At 37.9% G+C, this 23,450-nt stretch overlaps 1 protein-coding gene across 7 annotated transcripts in view; it reads left to right on the top strand.

Annotated features, from left to right (window-relative positions):
* The window catches only part of RYK (receptor-like tyrosine kinase), a 57,686-nt gene extending 34,496 nt beyond the window's left edge, over positions 1–23,190 (top strand). For 6 of the 7 annotated variants that reach the window (XM_014450868.2, XM_023749548.1, XM_014450860.2 and 3 more), the window contains 5 exons: positions 1,569–1,701; positions 3,098–3,207; positions 3,372–3,531; positions 19,986–20,122; positions 22,076–23,190. In XM_014450868.2, the coding sequence (XP_014306354.1) occupies positions 1,569–1,701; positions 3,098–3,207; positions 3,372–3,531; positions 19,986–20,122; positions 22,076–22,187 (652 nt within the window). In that variant the 3' untranslated portion in view covers positions 22,188–23,190. Of the gene's footprint in view, positions 1–1,568; positions 1,702–3,097; positions 3,208–3,371; positions 3,532–4,729; positions 4,826–19,985; positions 20,123–22,075 lie in introns of those variants that run through there. The other variant, XM_023749549.1, reaches the window with a different exon arrangement.
* Positions 23,191–23,450: the final 260 nt, after the last annotated feature.

Here is a 23,450-nt window from a genome sequence, read left to right as displayed (position 1 = left end):
GAGTGTGAGGGTTTTGGAATCAGATGAAGATTTGCTTTTTATTCTTTGTGTACTTGCTTTTTGACCTTGACATTACCTAACCTCTCTCTTCACTAATGCCTGTGAAGTGGGACTCATCGTCACTGCCCCTCTCAGGCTGCAGTGCAAGCAGAAGCCTTACGGAGAGGTTACCGCATACAGGTTTACTTGTCTGAGTCCACAGTTCCCCAGCCCCTCGAGCCAGTGCTTCCGCTCTGGGGACTCCTGCACACACAAGGGGAGCCCACAGCTTTCACATGCACACCGATGGTCAGGCCACAATGTGATGGTGGGTTTAAAAGAGAAACACGTACGCTCAATTGAGACAGTTTAGGAAATGCAGAAAAGCAAGTTAGAACTGATCCAGAGTCCCACAACTCAACACAACAACTCCTTAATCGTGGCATCTTTCTGTGCAGTTTTATCCCTCCCGCACCCCCCATGACTGTAATTATCCTGCAAACAGGTGACTTTTGTGTCTTGCTTTCCTATGAGATCAGCTTTTACTCATGTTCTCGTAACAGCTCTTCTTTACTGACTTTTTGGACATTCAAGTGGTTTGCAACTTTTTGTAATTAATAGTAATTTTACTTGCTCTTGTAGCTTTTTTCCTTATTAAACATGTTTGGAAGCAGATTATGCTAAGTTAAGGAACAGGAATGTTTTTAAAGCTATATTATTTCTGTGTTTATCAACTATTTATTAAATGCTTGCTTTCTGTGATATAAAATATGAGGCATTAGGTGTAAAAATAAGAGTCCGTGTTAGTTTTTGCCTTCTAGGAGTTTTCAGCTTAGTGGGGAAGATAAGGTAATTATATAAAAAGTCACATAACTGTGGGAAAAATTAACGGTTATTTCCAGATACCAATTAGGCAGTAGGGTGAAATGTATTTATTGTGCCATAGAAATGAAAAAAGGAATAAGATTGTTTACCACATGCTTAACTTTGCACGTTACAGCAACGTCTTATGGTTGGTGGGATTCCTATGTTAGAGGTATGGAAACTAAGGCCAAAAGAGATGGTCGCACAGACAGTTAATGATAAATTATGGTTTTGGAAATTGGATTCTAAATACCATGCGACCAACTAAGACCGTCTTGGCTTTTGCGACAGTTTCAGCCTCTGAAAGGCCTTCTTGATTGTCATATTCTTGTCCACCGTCTGCATCAGGCCTTTTTTTAAAGTGTGATGATGGACAGAATTGGATATTATCATAATATTCTCATAGTCAAACATTTGTCTCTAATTATCCTTTAGAGTAAAGATTGAGTGTGGCCAGATGTGTCTCCAGAGAATTCAGTCCACAGGAAGCAGCTTTGAGTTTATAACTTTCCCCATCGAGAGAGTGCATCTATGGGAAATGTTAAAGTCTACTTTAAAGGAGCATTTATAATTTTATGTTTTTAATGGTAATCATGTTTCTAAGTACATATGTTAGAGATAATTCTTATTTTATTTTAGGTTTTCTTTATTGCTGTTTATTCCAAGTAAGCTCCTGAAGTTTTAAGTTTCACTTGTGTTTCTCCTGATTTCTGATTATTTTATAGAAATCTTCTTCCTATTACCCATGTGTGTATAGAAGAAGGAGAAAAGCCCATGGTGATATTGCCTTACATGAATTGGGGGAATCTAAAATTGTTTTTACGGCAGTGCAAATTAGTAGAGGCCAATAATCCTCAGGTGAGAAAATTTGCCAAGTACCAGTTATTTACCAGTAGTTTCTGATATTGTCTTTGAAAGCAGATGTTTACATTCTTAACTATACTCTGTGTGAAGGCCTGCAAAAAGAAAGTCAAAGTGAATCAGAAGGTATAACCTGTTGGTCTAGAGCAGTGGTTCTCAACCTTCCTAATGCCGCGACCCTTTAATACAGTTCCTCATGTTGTGGTGACCCCCAACCATAAAATTATTTTCGTTGCTACTTCATAACTGTAATTTTGCTACTGTTATGAATCCTAATGTAAATATCTGATATGCAGGATATATTTTCATTGTTACAAATTGAACATAATTAAAGCATAGTGATTAATCACAAAAACAATATGTAATTATATATGTGTTTTCCGATGGTCTTAGGCGACCCCTGTGAAAGGGTCGTTCTACCCCCAAAGGGGTCGCGACCCACGGGTTGAGAACCTCTGGTCTAGAGGAAGATTGCTTTATGATTCCTGCCTAAAGGTGTACACTTTGCTGATGCTGAAGTTTTTCCTTGTCTACCCATTGTGTGTTTTTAGAATCACCTCAAAATCTCTGTAACACCCTCCCAGTCATTTCACGGCTGTACGATGTTAGTCATCTAAGCATTTCTTTCTCTGCACTGCTTGTGCCATAGCTGTGAAGCATTAGTCACATTGCAAACGCATCGTGATGGTAGTGGTGCCAAAACCCAGTAGGTGTTTGCTGCCACTGTACCTTGTAGCCCCATTAAGTTTGTTTCAAGATGTTATAATAATGTACTTACTACGGTTGCCAGGAGAACATGGATTCAGAGGCTGCATTGAGTATTTGGCTTAATATGTTTGACATGCTTTGTAAATGGACAGGATTAAAGCTGGTTCCTAACCAGTGGTTGGAGGCGGAACCCAGATTCCTTTGGGAGGGAAAGCATTCCCTCCGCCCACAGAACTGGCATCCTGGCTCCAGGGAGCACCCCAGTGTGGAGAGAGCTGGAGGCTTGTCGTCGTCTGAAAATGGTCCCTAGGCGATAATCTCCTACTAAAAACTATTTGAGAAGAAAAGAACTGGTTGTTGAGTAATAAGCATCTGAAATGTTACCTTGTGTGTTCAGCATTGAGCAGACACTTACGAGCAGCTAGCTGCTCTGTGTGCTGGATGCTGGGGAGATATATACCTAACAGATGAGAGAAGGAAATGGTAAATTATTTTACAGAGTAAGGACTATAGTAGATAGAAGTACAAGGAATGTATTCCTAGTCAAAAAGTAGCTTTAAAAAAAACAAACAGCGTGTAAGTATTAAAAGTATTTTGGGATAGAGTGGGATTATGGAATAAAATAAGCAGCTGCCATCATAATTTTTGTGCTAACTGCAAACATTGTCATTTTCTGTTCCCACAGGCAATTTCTCAGCAAGACCTGGTACACATGGCTATTCAGATTGCCTGTGGAATGAGCTATCTGGCCAGAAGGGAAGTCATCCACAAAGACCTGGCTGCTAGGAACTGTGTGTAGGTGCCACGGGCTCATCACTGTCAGCCAATGTTTAGTGTTCCTTGGACTTGGGGTTCTTTCCAGAAATCACAGTGGGAATTACGTTGTATTTAAGAGTCACTGTGACCTATATTTTTTAAATATTCTGATTGCATTTGATATTTGTATCTTTACTTTTCAGCATTGATGACACACTTCAAGTTAAGATCACAGACAATGCCCTCTCCAGAGACTTGTTCCCCATGGACTACCACTGTCTGGGGGACAACGAAAACAGGCCAGTTCGGTGGATGGCTTTGGAAAGTCTGGTTAATAATGAGTTCTCCAGCGCTAGTGATGTGGTAAGTGCTGGGGCCCGGATTTCAACAAAATAGAAACGAGGCTTTCTGTTTTAATAATTACCATTATTATTATTATTGAAATCTAGTAACTTTTCCCTGAAATTTCTCATTGAGAAAGCAAGTGTAGTTAGCTCAGCCAGCCAGTTTACAGAGAGAAGCTGTGACCCAAACTATGGTCCATCGTTGTGTGGCATCTCACAATAACCCGATGAGGAGCACTGTTAACACTATGGGGCAGCTAACTAACTACTATTATCTCAGTATTAAAGGTGACAACATTGAGGCTTAGAGAGGTTACAATATTTGATTATTTTTATTTTCTCATTGAAGTCTCAGAATGACCAAGTGGTTCCAAGATCACAAAAATTTACTGTTTTCTTTTTTAAAATGACCTCTTCTAAGTATTATGACCTGTGTAATTTATAATTCCTCAGATGTCACTCTTTCCCTCTGTCAGCTTCTGGGTGGTCTGCCCACTCGAGCAGATCATGCAGTGGGATTCTTTATACTTAGTGATGTTCAGTTTCAGAAGTCACATATACTTATGGGTACTTTTCAGGCATTTTTTAAATTCTGTCACTTTTTATTCTGTTTTGAAAGATGAATTTATTTTCCTGTCTCTTACTGGACTTTATTGTAGTGAATATTCAGAGGTTAGCTTAAACTGCAGATAAGGTAGGTATAAGTACAGGGAGCTATGGAAACATATTTTTGGTCACAAAGTAGCTTTTTGAAACATTCAGAGTGTAGGTATAAAGAAGTATTTTGGGATAGAATGGGATTGTGGAATAAAATAAACAGTTGTGCCTGGTTGGTGTGCCTCAGTGGTTGAATAGTTGACCCATGAATCAGGAGGTCATGGTTCGATTCCCGGTCAGGGTACATGCCTGGGTTGGGGGCTTGATCCCCTAGGGTGTGCAGGATATAGCTGATCAATGATTTTATCTCATTGTTATTTCTCTCTTTACCTCTAAAATCAATAAAAACATACTTTAAAAAAGAAGCAATTGCCATCATAATTTTTGTGTTAACTGCAAACACTGAATGATCAGTGATCATTCAGTAATTAAAATTATTTAAGACTTCTGTATTGAAAACTTGATATTTTTATTTAAAATCCTTGACATGAGAATGATTTGATAAGGGGAGAAACCCTCTCTTGTTAATTAAAATCTAATTACCTTTTTTTCTTTTTCAGAAGCGAGGATAGCTATTTGATAATAGGGTGCCTTTTTTATATACCAAGTTGTCTTGATTAAATGTGTTCACTTGATGTGGGTGAACAATTTACTTACGTTGTCTTTTGCCTTTTTTCTGTTAATTAAAGTCTTCTATTGTGCATATCTTCAAAAGACTTTGTTTTAACTTAACTTAAAATCAACCACTCTCAGGGAAAAACAACAACATATCTGACACTTGTCATACAGGCAGAGTAAATGTGAGTGATGATGAGGAAGGGAGGTTTTCCTTGAGGAGCAGCTGCACAAGTTCACAGTGGATACAAACTTGTTGCCATAGCTGTTCCCAGCCAGAGGCTTGGGTGGGGAAATACATCTAGTCTCTTAGGTCTGAACCCTAAGGGCTCAGCTTGTATAGCAGTGGGGAACTAGGCCTCTGTTTCCTCAGAGCTTTCATAATAGAATAAAACTTCTCTAACATTGTCAAGAAGTTACAATTTCAAGTAAAACAGTACAAGTATGCAAAGCATCTAAAGAAAACCTGGAAGCTTTCTTTAGGGAGAAGGGTTGCTTTTTTGTTTTTGATTTTTCTCAAATAATATAAAAAGAGAAAACAGAATTGGAGTTTTAGGCCTGCACACAGCTACTGTATTGAATGACAGTAAGGACCAATTGTACTATTTGATAGGGTGCTTGTTTTTAGGGTTACCAAATCTTTAGTCAGGAGTTCTGAATCGTAGCTGGAATTCTTCACCAGTTTCTACATTAAGCAAAGCTTTGTTTATAGGGTGTGGGGGAAAACAGGTTTAACTTTGGTTTAAAATAAAGTTTTTTTGTTTTTTAAAATATATTTTTATTGATTTCAGAGAGGAAGGGAGAGAGAGCGAGAGATAGCAACATCAATGATGAGAGAGAATCATCAATGAGCTGCCTCCTGCACGCCTCCTACTGGGGATCAAGCCCAGACCCAGGCTTGTGCCCTCACTGGGTATCGAACCCTCCCAAATACTAGTATCTTTTGCCTTGGATAATTGAGGTTTAAAGGAAGAGGAATACCCTTTTGTTTCCTAAGACTATGATGTTGCTGTTAGTGTAAAAATCCTGCTTTTCAATTTTATAGGATTGAATATTTTTTGAATTCTTAAATCAGCTACATCAATGATAATAATAAAAATTACTTGATAAAAAGGAAAGATAATTCACCACCCAAATGCAATATATACTACTCTTAATGAAGAGATTAAATATAAAGCTGTGTGGCCTGTCTGGTGTAGCTCAGTGGTTGAGTGTCAACCCACGAACCAGAAGGCCACGGTTTGAGTCCCAGTCAGGGTACATGCCTGGGTTGCAGGCTCGATCCCCTGTAGAGGGCATGCAGGAGGCAGCTGATCAGTGATTCTCTTTCATCATCGATGTTTCTATCTCTCTGTTCCTCTCCCTTCGTCTCTGAAATCAATAAAAACATTAAAAACACACACCATGATTTAAAAAAGAAAAATATGAAACAGAAACAGTCCCATAGATACAGAGAACAAACTGATGGTTCCCAGAGGGGGAGGTAAGTGGGAGGATTAACAGAAAAGGGGAAGGTAATTATGTACAAAATTCCAGTTATAAATGTTTGCGAGTGTAATGTACAGCATAGGGAATAGTTGCAATAACAGCAAAGTTATTAATATTGTAATAACTTTGTAACAGACAGATGGTTACTAGACTTATTGTGAATCACTTCATAAGGTATATAAATACTGTATACTAGAGGCCCAGTGCATGAAATTTGTGCATGGGGGCGTCCCTCAACCCGGTCTGCACCCTCTCCAATCCAGGACCCCTTGGGGGATGTCCAAATGCCGGCAGTTGGACATCTCTCTCGCAATCTGGGACCGCTAGCTCCTAACCGCTCACCTGCCTGCCAGTCTGGTCCCCCTAACTGCTCTCCCCTGCCTCCTTGATCTCCCTAACTGCTCTCCCCTGCTGGCCTCATCACCTCTAACCGCCTCTGCCTTGGCCCAGCCACCATAGCTTTGTCCGGAAGGACGTCCAGATGATGTCCCGTCTAATTAGCATATTACCCTTTTATTAGTATAAATACTGCATCATTGTATTGTATACCTGAAACTAATATAATATTGTATGTTAACTATAATTCAAAATATATTTAAAAATAATAATATAAATCAGGAAAATGTATAGGTATAATCATTATGCTTTTTTTCTTTATGGATGGAGTTGGGAGTTTAAAAGCTATACTTAATTTTCTGTTTTGGGGCTGAAAAACATCATGCAGATTCACATGCAAAATAAATAATATAACCTCACTCCCACCAGAGTCCCTACACATGTAAAATACATATTTTAGGTATAAATGTAACAACTAATTATATTACTGCCTTGGAGGGGACATTTTCTTTGTCCTTTTAACATTTTTGTTTTTTGTTGTTTTTTTTTTTAGTTAAAAACTCTACATGATTTTTTTAGGAATATACTAATGTTTTCCATCGTACAAATAATACATTGTATCTGTGGGTTGTGTTTTCACAATTTTTAATGGAAAGATTCTATATTTCAACATGTCAAGATTCTTATAAAGCTAATATCAGCTTTTAACTGTTGAACTTAGGAAATGCGCACAACTAGATTTGACTAGTTATAAATCTCCTTCAAACATTATTTTAAGATATGATGTCATCATGGGCATTCTTAAGAATTTCTGGATATTGTTTTTATTCTGTTTTCATCAGATGTGAATTCCATCATAGATTTTTTTGGTGATTTTCTTTTCCTTTATTTGAAAATAATTTTTTGATTTATATCTTCTTTGAATTCTTTAGCTAATTGTAGCTAACAATTCTGCTGTTAAAAGACTATCTTTTATTAAGAGACTAAATGCAATCAAGAATGCACAATTAAGAATTTCGTTCTTGTTGCTTTTCTTGTCTTTATGGTATTACATTGTGTTTAAAAAGCATTTTCTTGGGATAAACAAGTCAAGAAAATGGTTTTAATGCTAATCACATCAGTGTGGTTTATGGCCACAAGGAGATCCTTTAAGATATTGGAACAGTTTTTAGGGTGCAGGGCCTCTATACTGTTTATTTTGTAAACATGAAGCATTGCCTGGAGGAGGGAGATCTGTGAAGTTATCTGGTAGGACATTTAAAGGAGAGGGCTTCTTATTACCTGTAAACACTGCCTAGTCCCTTGGAAAGTCATTGCCACGCCCTGAGCAGACCTGAGCAGGAGGAACTCACATTCATAACTTACCCCTGAGGATTGGTCTTTTGACCTAAAACTACTCTAGTATCAAAGATAAAACTGTACTTTTCAGAGAATCCTTTTTCCCCCCATCACCATTATCTCCGCTATACCCTTCTCCACCTCCCCACCCCACACAGTCACCACACTGTTGTCCGTGTCCGTGAGCTCTTTCTCTTTTTTTCTCAATCCCTCTAGAAAACTTTTTGTTTTATCTTCATTATTAATTTTAGAATAATGCTGAGATGCCTAATATGTATTTGCGGCCATTATGGTTGCAGATTTTATATATCAATAATCTTAGACTTACTGTTTAAATATGAAATTCAGGTTAAGAGGAATAGATATAAAGACATTACGGAAAAGCTAAAGAGATGATAGTATTATTCAGACACTAGGAAATAAAGATTTGAAGTTTAAAATTAAGATACTGTTTAGTTTTATTTAAAAGTATTTATTAGCCCTAATATTTCCTGGGAATGAGGAATAAATGGGTTTACTTCAAGAACAGTTAATATATTTTCAGAGGTGACCAGTTGCTATTTTTTGACTGAGTAATTGCCCTGATGTATTTCCTGTGTTTGGCTCTCCCTAAGAATAGATATTTTCCTTAAGAGATCTTGTTAGCATTCCTGACCTGCCCTTTGTATGTAACATTCCCTTCAGATAGACCCAGTGCTCTGGTGGAGCAGTGTCTTGGCATCTGGGACAGTGGAGGAACATGCCATGAATAGCAGAAATGTATGCCTGCCTGGTAGGCATCCAATGTTGGCTCTTCTGTCTTCCCTAATCACAGAGCCTAGGACAGATTTACAGCAGAAGGAGTATCTTTTCAGTCACGTGTAATATTATGCCTAAAGATAGCTGATTTTTAAAGTTGTGTTAGCAACACGTGCTGAATTTGATATGTGATGCAATCAATGCATTTTATATAGTCATTGTACATCTGGGTATGTTTGTTTAGCTGGAATAAAAAAATATTAGCCACAGTGATAAAGTCTGGAGGAGTATTAAGAGTTTTAGTTAATAGTTAACATTGAAGAATTATTAAAAGGACCCGATCCCTTCAAGGGTTACTTGTATAAATTTATTGGATCTTAAAGTTTAAGTAGTAAAACTTTTTTAGAGTAACATAATCCTGTAGTTGTATATTTCAGTTACAGTTATTGAAAAGGCCTAGAAAATGTGTCTGAAAAATTAAAATTCACAGAATAATAAAATCTTTAAAAATTGGATATTTAGAAGAGAAATATACTAATAAAGCGTATATCTTGTGCACAGTGGAGTGTCAGTTTTGAAAACTTGTGAAAATTGCTTAATGTTAATAAGTCTAGTAAATGCAATCTTCCACTGCTAGGAATATTTCTCCATGAATATTTCTTCAAAGTGAAGGCTTAAAGATCCAGACGCCTTCCCCTTTTTTTTAGAGCCTCTATTCCTTAATCTTATTATCCTAGTCCTTTTTTAGCTTCATAAATCCCCTGTACATTTCCTTATATTCTGCATTTCACCAAGTCTGGAATTCCTGCTGGTTCCAAACATACCAAGGCCTTTTATGACCTTTTTTTAATCCTCACCTGAGAATGTTTTTCATTGATTTTAGAGAGAGAAACATCAGTTAGTTGCCTCTCGTACTCTCCCCAACCAGGGATCAAACCTGCAACCTTTTGGTGCATGGGACCACCAACCAACTGAACCACCTTGCCAAAGCCCTTTATGACCTTTGATTTTGTCTTTTTTCGATTCCCCAGAGAATTTTGTACCACACCTATCACATGCTGCCTCATATATTTATGGACAAGTCATTCTCCCCAGAATGGGCAATGGGAACGCTGCCTTACTTATTTTCCCTTAGCAGATGTTCCATAGTTACAGAATTGAAGTTGACATCCATATATATGCCTTTGGGGTCATTTATTTTAAGAACAGTCTCAGCCAGCAGTACTGATCTTATCTTTGGAGAGCTGTGTACTTGACTGTGTGAGAGAGTCCTGAATGGCCTTACACTGGCCTCTTCTCTCTATTTCCATGTTGAATCCTCACATTTCTCCTTGTCCCACTCCCATAGACTTCCCATCAGATATCCCATTTGTTCTCTTGACCACAGTTATTATCTGAGTAAATGATTTATTAATTCACCTTCGTGGCTAGAGCTCCCCACCCACCTACCCTTTTAACTATTAGATCTATTGCATAAATGTCTACTGTGCCTTTTTACTCAGGGCCCATGTTTCTGAAAACTTGAGTGCAATCTTTGATTTGTACTTTTATTTAGTTACGCTGTTGCAATAAATCCTAAGCCACTGTGAAGATGCAACATAATTGAAGACAGTGGGTAGAATATCTGGTTTGGGGAAACATGATTAATTTGATATGGGGCATGTTGAGTTTAAGAATGTGGCTCTGGAATTCTGTAAAGGCATAGAAGCAAGATATTAGAAACTGGACATTAACTTCCTAAAAGTGGTGATTGAATGAACTAGAGCATTTGACCCCAGAGGTAGTGAATATCTAGAGAGAAGAAAGCCAAGGGAATAGGGAATGTTTATTTTTAATTAGTGAGAAAAGAAAGAAAATGGAGAGATAGGAAGAGAATCCAGAGCATGCTGTGTCATAGAAGCTGGGGAAGAAAATCGTTTCAAGGAGAATCTAGTCTGTAAACATATTTGCATTGGTCAGAAAGAATGAGGAAATCATTGCGGGGGGGGAGGTGAGGAGTGAAGAAAGAGGCTTTTGAACAAACAACTTTAGTAAATCATTAAAGATAGATGTGATGTTTGACACTGGAAGGTGAAAACATGGCGGCAATAAATATATTACACTTTGAAGTTCAGCTATGAAGAGAAATGAAAAGATCATAGCTTGATGGGATGGCAGGATCAAGAGAGGCTCTATTTTGTTATTTTTTGCGTTTTGTTTTTATTATGTTGGGTTGTTTGGTTTGTTTTTAGGTCAGGGAAGCAAGAGGGAGAAAGAGGTTGGAAACGTGGTTATTGGAGGGGAGGTCTAAGAGATGATGGGTGAGTGTGCCCAGGAGTCCAGGTAAAAATACAGTCTTGGCACAGGAGGAAGTCCACCTCCCTTCTGAGATGGAAGTAAAGCAAGAGATAGGAAAGAGAAGATACAGAAAATTCCTGAAGAAGGATCTCTTACTGAGCTGGTGGACAGCTTCAGTTTGCTGAATATATGTGTAATTGAGGTCCCCAAAGACATGAGTGGAGGGTCGGGTGGGTAGAAAGAATACTGAAGAAGTAACCACTGAAATATTTCCAAATTTGGGGGAAAATATAAACCCATAGATCTAAGGACTCAGCAAACTCCAAATACAGGAAACCTAAAGAAACTAAACAACAGCACATAGTCAAATTGCTCAAAACTAGTGATAAAGAGAAAATATTAAAAGCAGCCAGAAAAACAAAAATACATGTTAATATGTTTAACAAAGGGACCAAGGAAAGGATGGCAGCAAATACCTCTTTGGAAGCAATGCAAGGGAGAAAACAGTGAAGCAACGTTTTTAAATCACTGTAAGAAAAAGCTATGAACATAGAGTTCTGTAACCAGGAAAGTATCTTTCAAAAATGAAGGAGAAATAAAGACTTTTTCAGAACAAAATAGCTAAAAAATTCATCACCAGCAAACCCACACTACAAGAAATGTTGAAGGAAATCCTTTAGGAACAATGATAACATGTGGAAATACGGATCTATACAAAGGAACAAAGGGCACCAGAAATGGTAACTGCATGGGTAATACATAAGTTTTTTTCTTATTATTTATATCTCTTTAAAAGATAATTGAAAACATTTCCAAGCCCTCTCAGGAAGTGACCAAATAGAAAGTCAGTAAGTTGAATGACAGTGTCAACCAACTAGATCTAATTAACAATTATAGAACACTCCATTCCAACAACAGCAGGATGCATATTCTTTTCAAGAGCACATGGAATATTTACTAAGCTAGACCATATTCTGGGCCATAAAATAAGTCATTAATTCAAAAAGATTTAATTCATAAAATGTAGGGTTTTGTGAATACAATGCAATTGATTTAAAAATAAGAAATAGGAATCTAGAAAATCCCCAAATATTTAGAAACTAAATAATATACTTCTAGATAGTTCATGTGTCAAAGAAAAAAGCAAAAGGGAAATTATAAAGTATTTAGACTTGAATTAAACACATTTCAAAATTTGGGGATATATACTAATAAACATCAATATTAGAAAAGGAGAAAAGTCTCAAATTAGTGATCTTAGTTTTCACCTTAAGAAACTAGAAAAAGAACAAATTAAAAACCAAGTAAGTAGATAAAGGGAAATAATAAAGATTTAATAGAAGACAGTGAAATGCAAAACAAAAACAAGAGAGAAAATCAGTGAAGCCAATGTTTAACTCTTTAATTATATCATTAACAATAAATCTCTTTCCAGACTAAGAAAAAAAGGTTACAAATTAACAATATAATGAATAAGAGGTAATATCATTACAGGTTCTCATAGGTATTCATTAGTAAAATATTATGAACAACTGTTTCCCAATAAATTTAGACACGGACAGATTCTTTGGAAGATAAGAACTTTCAAAGCTCACTCAGGGAGTAGATAATTAGAATAGCCCTATATACACATTAAATAAATTGAGTCTTTAATAAAAGCCTGTCCTAAAAGAAAACTCTAGGTCCATAGTGAATTCTAGGGCACTGTTGAGTACCTCCAAACATTCCAGGAAGAAATAATACATATTCTATATAATTTTCAGAAAATTGAGGAAATACTTTCTAATTCATCCTATAAAGTAAGGATTACCTGAAACAATACCAGACAAAGATGAGAAGAAAACTATAGCTCATTATTTCTCATGATCCTAAATTCAAAAATTTTAACCTAACGTTTAGTAAATAGAATTCTAAAATATATTTTAAAAGTAATATGACCACATAGGCTTTATCCCAAGAATACAAGTTTGTTTTACCATTTCAAAATGGTAAATTTTCTGTATTAACATACTAAAAAAGAAAAACCAGATTATCATCTCAATAGATACAGAAAAGTATTAGAAGAAAATTCAAAATTCATTCCTAATAAAATTTGCTAGCAGTCTAGGAATAGAAGAGAACTCCCTCAATCTGATGAAGAGCATCTACAAAAACCAAAATCTACAGCTAGCATCATACTTCCTGCTGAAGGACAATGCTCTTTACCTGATAACAGGAACAAGAGGGATACCCACTCTCATCACTTCTCTTCAGTATTGTACTTGAGGTTGCCGCCAGCACACTAAGGCAAGAAGAGGAAATAATAGGCAATAAAAGATTGGACAGGAAAAAGTACTATTTGTGGATATGACCATCTATGAAGAAAATCCAATGAGATATACAAAATAGCTACTAGAACTAACAGATGAGTTTATAAAGATTTCAGGATACAAGATCAATACACAATAATTTGTTGGATTACTGTACACTAATAATGAAAAATCAGGAATCAAAGGTTTTTTTAAAACATAAAAAGCATCAAAAATATGAAATTCTTAGGAATATATCTGACAAAACATGTGAAGACCTATACAATGAAAGCTATAAAACATCCTTATGAGAAATTAAAGACCTGTATAAATGGAAAAGTATACCATGTTTACTGGTTAGAAAACTCAATATTAAGATATTTGTTCTTTCCAAGTTGACATAAAGATTAAACATAGTCCCAAAGGAAATATTTGCAAGCTTTTTAATTTTTTTGGTAGAATTTGTCAGGTTGATTCTAAAATTCATGTGAACGTGCATAGGACCTAGGGTAGCCACTACAGCTTTGAAAAGAAAACAGAATTGGAGGTCTGATTTCAAATTATAGTAACCAAGACAGACTGGTATTAGCTATAAGGTAGACAGATCAGTGGAACAAAATAAGAGTATCTAAAAGTTGACCCACATAATGTACGGTCAACTAATTTGCAACAAAAGTGCAAAGGCAATTCAATGGAGAGAAAATTTTCTGTTAAACACACAGTCCTGGAGCAATGGGTATCCAACTACAGAAAAATGAACTTGGATCCATACCTTCCTCCATACACAAAATTAACTCAATAGACTATAGACCAAATTTAAAATCTAAAACTATAAAGTGTCTAGAAAAGTACATAGAAGAAAATCTTGGAACTTTGTGTTAAAGATTTCATAGATAAGACACCAAGATCTATAAAAGAACAGTTTAGACTTCATAAAAATTTAAAATTTGTGCTCTTTGAAATACAGTGTTAAGAGAATGAAAAGACAAGTCATATGGAGAAAATATTTGCAACACATATCTGATAAAGGACATATATGCAGAATATATAAAAGTACTCCTAAAACTCAGTAATAAAAAAGCAACCCAAGACAAAAATGGGCAAATATTTGAAGAGACACTTCACCAGCAAAGATATATGAATGGCAAATAATCACATGAAAATAAGGTCAACATCATTAGTCATCAGGAAAAGTGCAAACTGAAACCACAGTGAAATACCATTACACACCCATTAGTATGACTAAAATGGAAAAGACTGTTTACAAGGATATGGAGGAACTATAGCTCCTACACTGCTGGTGGAGATCTAATATGTACATTCACTTTGGAAAACAGTTTGGCAGTTTCTTAAAAAGTTAAGCGTATATGTACCATATCAGTCATTTTGCTGCTGGATAAATGAAAGCATATGTCCTTACAAATACTTGTACACAAATGTTCATAGCAGCTTTATTTTTAGTAGCTAAACCTGGAAATAATCCAGGTGTCCATCAACAGGTAAATGGATAAACAAATCACTATATTCATACAATGGACTTCTTATTCAACAACGAAAAAGGATGAACTGTTGAAACGTGCTGTGCCAGGGATAAATCTCAGAATCCTTATTCTGAGTGAAAGAAGCTCAGGAGAAAAAAAAAAAGTGTACAGTTTAAATATTTCATTTATATATAATTTTAGAAAATACAAACTAATCTATAATGACAGAAAGCCGATGGTTACGTAGGAGTGGAAGGGAAAGGATTAGAGCAGGAAGAATCTTTTGGAGGTTATGGAGGTGTTTATTTTCTTGATGTGGCAGTGGCTTCTGGGGTGTATACATAGGTCAGAACTTATCAAATCGAACACTTTATGCGCAGGTCATTGTATGTCGGCCATCCTACAATAAAAATGAAAAGTCTTTGCGATCTGACCACCTCCGCTAACATATCTCAGACGAGTATCTGAATTTGCTGGCTCTTAAGACACAGCTAGGATTCTTGTTAAAAATACTGTGTTCCAGGCCTCAGAACTTTGAAGATAGGACTGGGAAGTCTATACTTTAAACAAGCACCCCAGAAAATTCTTCTTGTTAGTCAGGCTTGGAAAGCCCTTGGCCCAGATTAAATTAATTGCACTTTGGTGATTGGAACCCATTTCCACTTTCCACGAGAAAGGGATGTTAGGTATCTAGTGTTAACAGAAAGGCCTAGCCATAGAACACTTAATTATGCTCTTACTGTGGTCAGATAGAATTTGACAACATTTTTTTCTCATCCATGTAGTATACTGAGGTCAGCCTTGCATTTTAAGTTCCTAAAGTAACAGCATGGAAATCTCTTAGTAGCCCCACCGTTAGTTAACATGACATAAAAGAGTAAAAAATAATTTTATCTATACAGTTTTTGACAAGTCACATCAGAATACATTGTTAGTTGAAAAGAATGCTTTATATCCTGTATATTAAAAATCTATAAAATAAATTGTGAGAAGAGGAATAAAATGAATAGAATTTGTTATTCTCTAAACGTTCTGTAAGTGGACATAGTGTTACCAAACTCAAGGAGTTCAGGGCTGTTAGTAGTTTTATTTTCTTTCAGCAAGTGACAAAGATGGGACTTGCAGCCATAGCTCTGCCTCTCTGCAAGGAGGCTTAGGCCTTGCTTATATACACTGTGTGGTCAAATACATGTTGATTTCTTCATTGTCATTGGCTTTCCTTATCTGGTTGAGTTCCTGTCAGCTCATTCTGTTTACAACTGCATCTGCAAAATACTCAACCACATTTTAACATTTAGTAAGAATAGCACTGAGTAAGAAGGGCCCAGACCTTGAGACCCTTCTAACAGTAGCCGCAGCCTTTTATAAAACTCTGGAAAAAACAACTTGACCTTCTTATCACTCCCTTTCCAATGACGTCAAACAAGAGGAAATTATAGAATAAGTCTGTCTGAGTTTTAAATGGTCCAGTTATCAGAAGACTTTCAGAGAACAAGTTTTCCACAAATCATCCTTGTGCTATTGGTCTTGATTTTTTTTGAAGGGTTGGTGAGCCAACATGTAATTAATCACTTGTTGGCTTTTAAGGAAATGAAACTGCAGTGCACCCTTTGGCTTTATTGTCCTTTTTTGGCATTTATTAGCATTGCAATTTTTAATATGAGAACCTTGCGTGAATGCTCAGCGATAATGTGGACAAAACAATGCAAAAGAAGTAATTTTTAAAAGTCAGTTTCTACTCATTGAACTGTTGCAGTACCTGTGCGCACTCCAGGTCTCAGACACCACTGGCATGACTGTGGAAGTCCCTTACCGTCCGAAGTTGTTAGAATGTTCCTCCCTTGTCGGGATGGAGCTATTCCCGTGTACAAAGTGGCAGTATCCATATGTTATCGCTTCCCACCGTTTCTTCCTCCAAACTCTGGTTGGATTGATTATCCTTCCCCTCAGCTGCTCCAGGGGTGGGAAATCCCTTCTAACCAGTTTCCCTTCTTTGGGTTCTATTCTGTGTAGTGCACTACCTTCCCGATGGAAGTTGGGCACAATTTTAAAAATTTAGCATCATTTGTATTAATCAGTGTCAGTACTAAAAGTTCATGGAGCACTAACCGGTTTGGCTCAGTGGATAGAGCGTCGGCCTGCGGACTCAAGGGTCCCAGGTTCGATTCCGGTCAAGGGCATGTACCTTGGTTGCGGGCACATCCCCAGTGGGGAGTGTGCAGGAGGCAGCTGATCGATGCTTCTCTCTCATCGATGTTTCTGGCTCTCTGTCCCTCTCCCTTCCTCTCAGTAAAAAATCAATAAAATATTTTTTTTTAAAAGTTCATGGAGAGGAAAGTATTGAAGTAGACAAGTAAATACCTGTATGTAAGCATGCAGCTTCCTTTAACTTTTATTAACTTGACAGCGTTTTTTCATTTTTTAATTGGAATAGAATGTTGCCCTTAAACCAGTAGGCTCTGCTTCTGTGGAGATTCAAAATGTATACATCCATCTCCATCAATTTCCTGTCGCCCCACTCCACCACCACCAAAAAGCACAGACCTCAAGGATGGGCATTGCTGCTCCCAAATGGTCACTGTTAATGAAAAAGATACTAAGTTCCAAAAGGCTGAACGCTTTGGTTTTGGTATTTCTTGTAATGCTGGCCTCAAAATGAGTTGAGAAGTGTGCCCTCCTTCCGGAAGAGTTAGTGTAGGGTTGTGTTGTGGATTGAATTGTGTCCCCCCCCCACACACACACACACAAAATAGGTGCAGTACCTCAGAATGTGGCTTTATTTGGGAATAGGGTCATTGCAGTAAAATGTTAAGATGAAGTCATACTCATTTAGGGTGGACTATTTAATCCAGTATGACTAATATCCTTATAAGAAGAGACCCCATGATATTCGAGGGAAGAATGTCCTTTGAGAACAGGCAGAGATTGAAATGTTTCAGCTGCATTTCACCAAGGATTGCCAGCAAACCACCAGAACTAGGAGCAGGTCAGGAAGGATGCTCCCCACAGGCTTCAGCTGGGGCGTAGCCCTGCCCACACCTTCGTGCTGGACTCCTAGCCTGCAGAGCTGTGAGAAAGTAAATTCTGTTAAGCCACCCAGTTTATGGCACTTTGTTGTGGCAGCTCTAAGAAACTAATACGATCTGTTTTTTGTTTTTTTTCTTTCAAGTTGGATAGAATTCACCCAGTGAAACTGTTTGGATACATAGTTTTTTGTGTGTGGAAAGGTTTTTAATTATGAACTCTTTCTTTAATAGGTATAGGGCTATAAGTATTTTCAAGTTGTTCTTGTGTCTGTTTGGGTCATTTGTGTATTTCAAGGAATTTGTCCCTCTAACATTACATTTATTGGCATAAAGCTGAGTTCATAGTATTTTTTTATGTCCATAGGATCTGTAGTGACATTCCCTTTTTCATTCCTGATATTGGTAATCTGTGTCTTTCTTTCTTTGATCAGTCTACTTTAGTGTTTCTCAACTGGGGGGAGGGGGCGGGCAATTTATCATACCCCACACCCCCAACCCCATCCAGGGGACCTTCAGCAATGTCTGGAGGCGTTTTTAGTTATCACAACTTGGGGTGCTGTGCAACATCCTCCAAAGCACAAAACCTCTCGCGGCAAAGAATTCCCCACCCCAGGGTCTCGGGAGGGCTGAGGCTGGGAACCCTGTTGTAGGGTTTACAATCTAGACCTACTTTCAAATAATACTCTGCCACTTCATGTTTAATATAAGCAGCTTGCAGTGAAATAGTTCCACTCACCCCGTCCACCCTCAGTGCTATCAGGGGCATGCATTGTACTTCTCTAGGTATTATAAACCCCACAGTGCAGGGCTGCGGTTGTTGCTGTAAACAGTCTAGTGAGGACATTTGCACAAGAGGAAAAAATACCTAGTTGTTACTGGTATGTTTTCAGCCCTCTCTCCATTCTTTGTGCTGGTCCACGTTTCCGTCTGGGGTTCTTTCTTTCCACGTGAAGAGCTGCTCTCCTGGGTCTTGCAGTGCAGGCTCCTGGTGACATTCGCTCAGCTTTTGTTTGTCTGAAAAACTGTAGTTTGCTTTCATTTTTGAAGTATATTTTGATTTGGTATAGTATTTTCCAGTAGCAGTTTTTTAAATATTCTGTAAGATATGGTTCCATTGTTTTTTTGTTTACAAAGATTATAAGAAATAAAACTTTTATTCTTTAATATAGGCTTTTTTAAAAAAAAAAACCTTTATATTTTAGGGAGTATTTCAAGATTATGTTATTGAAAAAATAGTAACATAAAATTTAATGCACTATGCTCAGATTTTGTAAACAGACTTGTTTTTGTCTTGTTTTTTTTCCTGTTTTTTTTTTCCTTTTTTTTTTTCTCCTTCACTCAAAAATTTTTGAGGCAAGTTATTTCTCAGCCTCAGTTTCCTCACCTGTAAAATCAGGCTGCCAATGATTCTCACTGGTTTGTTGTGAAACTTAAGTGAGATACAGGATACACAACTTCTAGAACTTGAAAGGACATAAACAGGATACCAGGGTACACAGGTGTCCTCTTTTGTGCCTCCTTTCTGACCTTGGGGCTCACATGTGGCAGCAGATCAGTGGGAGCCCCCTCTGTGCGTCCTTCCCGGCCATGTGGCAGCAGCTCTGTGTAGACACCTTGCCTGCCCTCCACACGCTCCCAGGAGCCACGGGTAGCTAGGGTAACCAGGAATGAGTACTGTGGCCTCTGCTTAGGAGTTCTGCTCCTGTCAGTAGTTCACAGGTTACTTTTAAATAAATCTGATCTTTTACTCAAGCAAGGTTGGGAGATATCTTCTCAGATACTTGTTAATTTAAATTATGTGAATATAGTAAAAAACCCATGGCATTCTATGTTTTACATATTGCATATTTCACTGATTCAGGATGCTCTTCCCTCCAGTTAGGCTAAAGTTATATTCATTTTCCACTTCTCAATTGTGGATACGAGCTACAGTATTTAAAGTAACAAAGTTTCATATTAGGAAAACCTATAATCAACAGTAAAAACAATTTTTTTCCAATGCATCTAATCTCCTTAGAATACCCATTAATGATATTCACATTAAAGGATGAATCCACAAATGCTTTTTTTTTTTTGTCCCAGCAAGATAAACTAACTGGGCGTGGTAGATAATATTTTTGCTTTCCCTAAGAGTTGGTGAATCTGCTGTTTTGGGTCTGTACCTGGCCACAGGCAGCAGCACTCTGACAACTGTTCTAAATACCCCTCCTATGCTTTCCTTCTCCTCAGTGGGCCTTCGGAGTGACGCTGTGGGAGCTCATGACTCTGGGCCAAACGCCCTATGTGGACATCGACCCCTTTGAGATGGCTGCGTACCTGAAAGACGGTTACCGAATAGCCCAGCCTATCAACTGTCCTGATGAACTGTAAGTTTTTCTGTGCTTGAAGACATGGGTTTCATTCCTTTCACGATGTTGGGATAAAAGAAAAGCAGCAGGTGTCCAAAGGCTTCCCTTTGAGAATAATGACTCTTCAGACGTGAGTTAGACTCTTCCAGAGAACCACAGAGTCAGCCAGGCTCGTCCACTCTTTAACGCATTTGACGTTCGGACTTTTTGCATCTTATGTTTGTAGCGCTTAATCCATCCAAGAGACTAATGTACATAGTGAGAAAACACTGAACATTGTGTGGGTTACTCTATGCAGAGTGAAGGATGACTTTTATTTATACTAGTAGAGTCTTAAGGACATATCTATATATACAAAAGGCTAATATGCTAAGTGTCCGACCATCTGACTGGTCGCTATGACATGCACTGACCACCAGGGGGCAGACGCTCAATACAGGAGCTACCATGACATGCACTGGCCATTTAGAGAGAAATGGCACCGTGGACCTGGTGCCCACAAAGCAACACTCGGCTTCCCCCAAGTGGGACACAGGCCCCGCCACCACCCGGAGCAACAGTCCACCAAATCGCAGCAAACGCTGCCAAGACCCCATGGCACAAAATGTGGCTCACAGCCCAGTCCAGCCCGGAAATGGTCACTGTGGGCACTGGATAATGACGTCACATAGCAACTCCTGGCTTCCTCTTCCTAGCAACTAGCCTCCTTGGAGTTTCTTCAGCCCAGGAACCCAACTTGCTTTATAGCCAGGTGGAAACATTTCACACTGTAACCAAATGTCTATGAAGCATTTTCCCGTGCCTCATCTCATTTGATCCTCACAGAAGTCCTGGAATAGGTAGATAGGAGACTCGGTGGAATCCTATTTTCATTAGCCAGAAAACAGAGATTTAGAAAGCTTAAAACTTGACCCAACTGAAAAGAAGTAAGAAATGGTGGACCTTGAAAATGACTTCAGGTTTTCTCACTGCACAGAATATAATCAAACACTGCTGCAGTTAAATATTTTACCCTTTGTTCTCCCTGCGTGATCTACAATAATAATCTGCTTCATGTTGATATTTATTGCTGTGTTGCTGACAATTACCTGAAAGCGAAGTTGGGGTGCTTCACTGGGCTGGAAAAAGTTTAGCTAAATCAGAAAGCAGGTCTAATTAAGCAAGTTTATTCTATGTATATAAAGGGCTAGGTTGACTCATGCATGCACGATACATATAAAGCTCTTGCTGGCACCAATCGAACATGTGTGTTTTGATCTGTCACTGTTGATCATGAATTTGGTTGACACTTCTGTTATAAAGAACGGGCGAATAGTGATATTAAAATATTTCTTCTAATTAATTTCCTTTCGATGTGCACGAATTTGTGCACTGGGCCACGAGTTTAGTTATAAAAAGGCTTTCTTGTTGTCCTCTTGCTGTGCCAGTTGGTGTCAATTGATGTATAAAGATGTTTTGAGCTGGCAAGCAAAATAGTTCCTGTTTCCTGCTTTTATCACATAGCTCAACTTCCCCTGTAATGGGACTCGGTCAGGGGTGATTGAGTGCAGGGGTGACTGTCATCTCGTGCTAGAATCCCCTGAGGTTTCTGCATCACGGCAGGTGACAGCGTTTGCCCTGATTTTCCTGAAGACCCAAGGTTCTTAGAGCTTACCTAAAGCTTCCTCTTCCTCCAGGTTCTTTCTCTCAGAACATACATTACAGGATGACACGGGTATTTACATGAAGTCTCTGTATCTGCTGATATATTTTGGTATGCTCTCATGAAGAATTGAAATCCACATGTAAAATTCACATAACTCCTTTTAGCTTCTTTTCGTTGTAGTGTTCCCAACAGGTAGTAACGGTGATTGATTTTTAATATGTCATCCTTTCCACGCCCATATGTGGACAGAAAACATAACTGGCATCAAATCTACTAAAAAATTCGGAGTACTGCATCGTCACTGTACCATCTCTGTCACTCTGCAGATTTGCTGTGATGGCTTGTTGCTGGGCCTTGGATCCGGAGGAGAGGCCCAAGTTCCAGCAGCTGGTACAGTGTCTCACGGAGTTCCACGCAGCCCTGGGGGCCTATGTTTGACTGTCACATCCCACAGCATCCAGGCGGAAGGTGCCCGCCTGGCTCACTGGGAGCCAGCCATGGACGCTTCACCCATCCCGCGACGCCAGCAGAAGCACATTCGTCTTCCAGAACACTGTGCCTTAGAAATGCATTAGACTGAACTTTTAAAGACAGACTTAATAATGGGGAATATTTTCTAGATATCACTTTTATTAGGTTGAACTGAAAAGGTTTTTGTAAATTTTTTGGCCAAAAACTTTTAAAACATAGTTACTTTGGACTAGGGGTACCTTCTTACAAAATAAATAAACAGTTTTTAAAATTGTTTAAACACTTGGAATAGCCATTTTAGTGCCAACTGCTTTTTATTTTTTTTACTTCATCAAGGTAAAATGTAGGTGATTCACCTTTAAAGTTTTAAAAATATTTATCACTAGTCTTGGGAATGCTTTGTCTTCGAGATGAAGTACTTTTTCTTAGGAAAAAAACAACAGCATACAAAGTTGTCTGGTTTGCCTTGTACAAGAAAAGGCAATATTGGAGGAAGAAAACTGAAAAGCTAGAATGAAAAAAGAAATAAAAAAAATACTTATTAGAAATGGAAACTGCCCTTTCATGGAAAATTGTTTTTTATTTTTTTAATGAAAAGAAGTTCTGTTTTTTTATTTTTGAGGAAGTAGGAGTTGAGTTCATTGAAACATCATAAATTTGGCAGATATTAGCTTTTCCAGGAGCCAGAAGTAGGTTTGGAGCAAGTCAGTAGTAAAGAATGGTGATTTTATTTATTTTCACTCTCTGGAAAAGGTGATAATACAATTTCAGAGAGTGAAGTCACGTTTTCTAAGGTTAGGAATCCCTTTGTAGCACCTAGACTAGTGCTATGCACAGAGTGGGTGCTCAAGTTGTGAGTTAAAAAAATGTAAACTGGTAAATTTTGTGCTTATCTTCAAGGCTGACAAGTATAAAATTGTTTTTTAAAACACTTGAAAAATTAAAGGATTTGTTTTCTGTTATGGCAGTATTGAAAATATCGTTCCTAGTCAATGATTGGTTTGAACATGCAGCAGGTAGATAGGATGTTGTATTTCATGAGTGTTTTGCTAAGGCCTTCAGCCCCTGATACAATTACAGCTAACTCTACTCAGCCTCCGGGTTTCAATAAAAAGTTGGAATTATGATTACAAAGAAGTGTCACAACACTGACACTTTTCTCCAGAACCTTTAAATTAGGGGTGTGTGTGTATTGGTGCTTGGTTATAGTTGGCCTAATGCATAGTTGAA

This window comes from Myotis lucifugus, unplaced genomic scaffold (genome assembly GCF_000147115.1).
Source record: "Myotis lucifugus unplaced genomic scaffold, Myoluc2.0 scaffold_8, whole genome shotgun sequence".
NCBI classification, from domain to species: Eukaryota; Metazoa; Chordata; class Mammalia; order Chiroptera; family Vespertilionidae; genus Myotis; species Myotis lucifugus.
The sequence above is the reverse complement of the archived record's forward strand: the minus strand, read 5'-3'. Positions and strand labels throughout refer to the sequence as shown.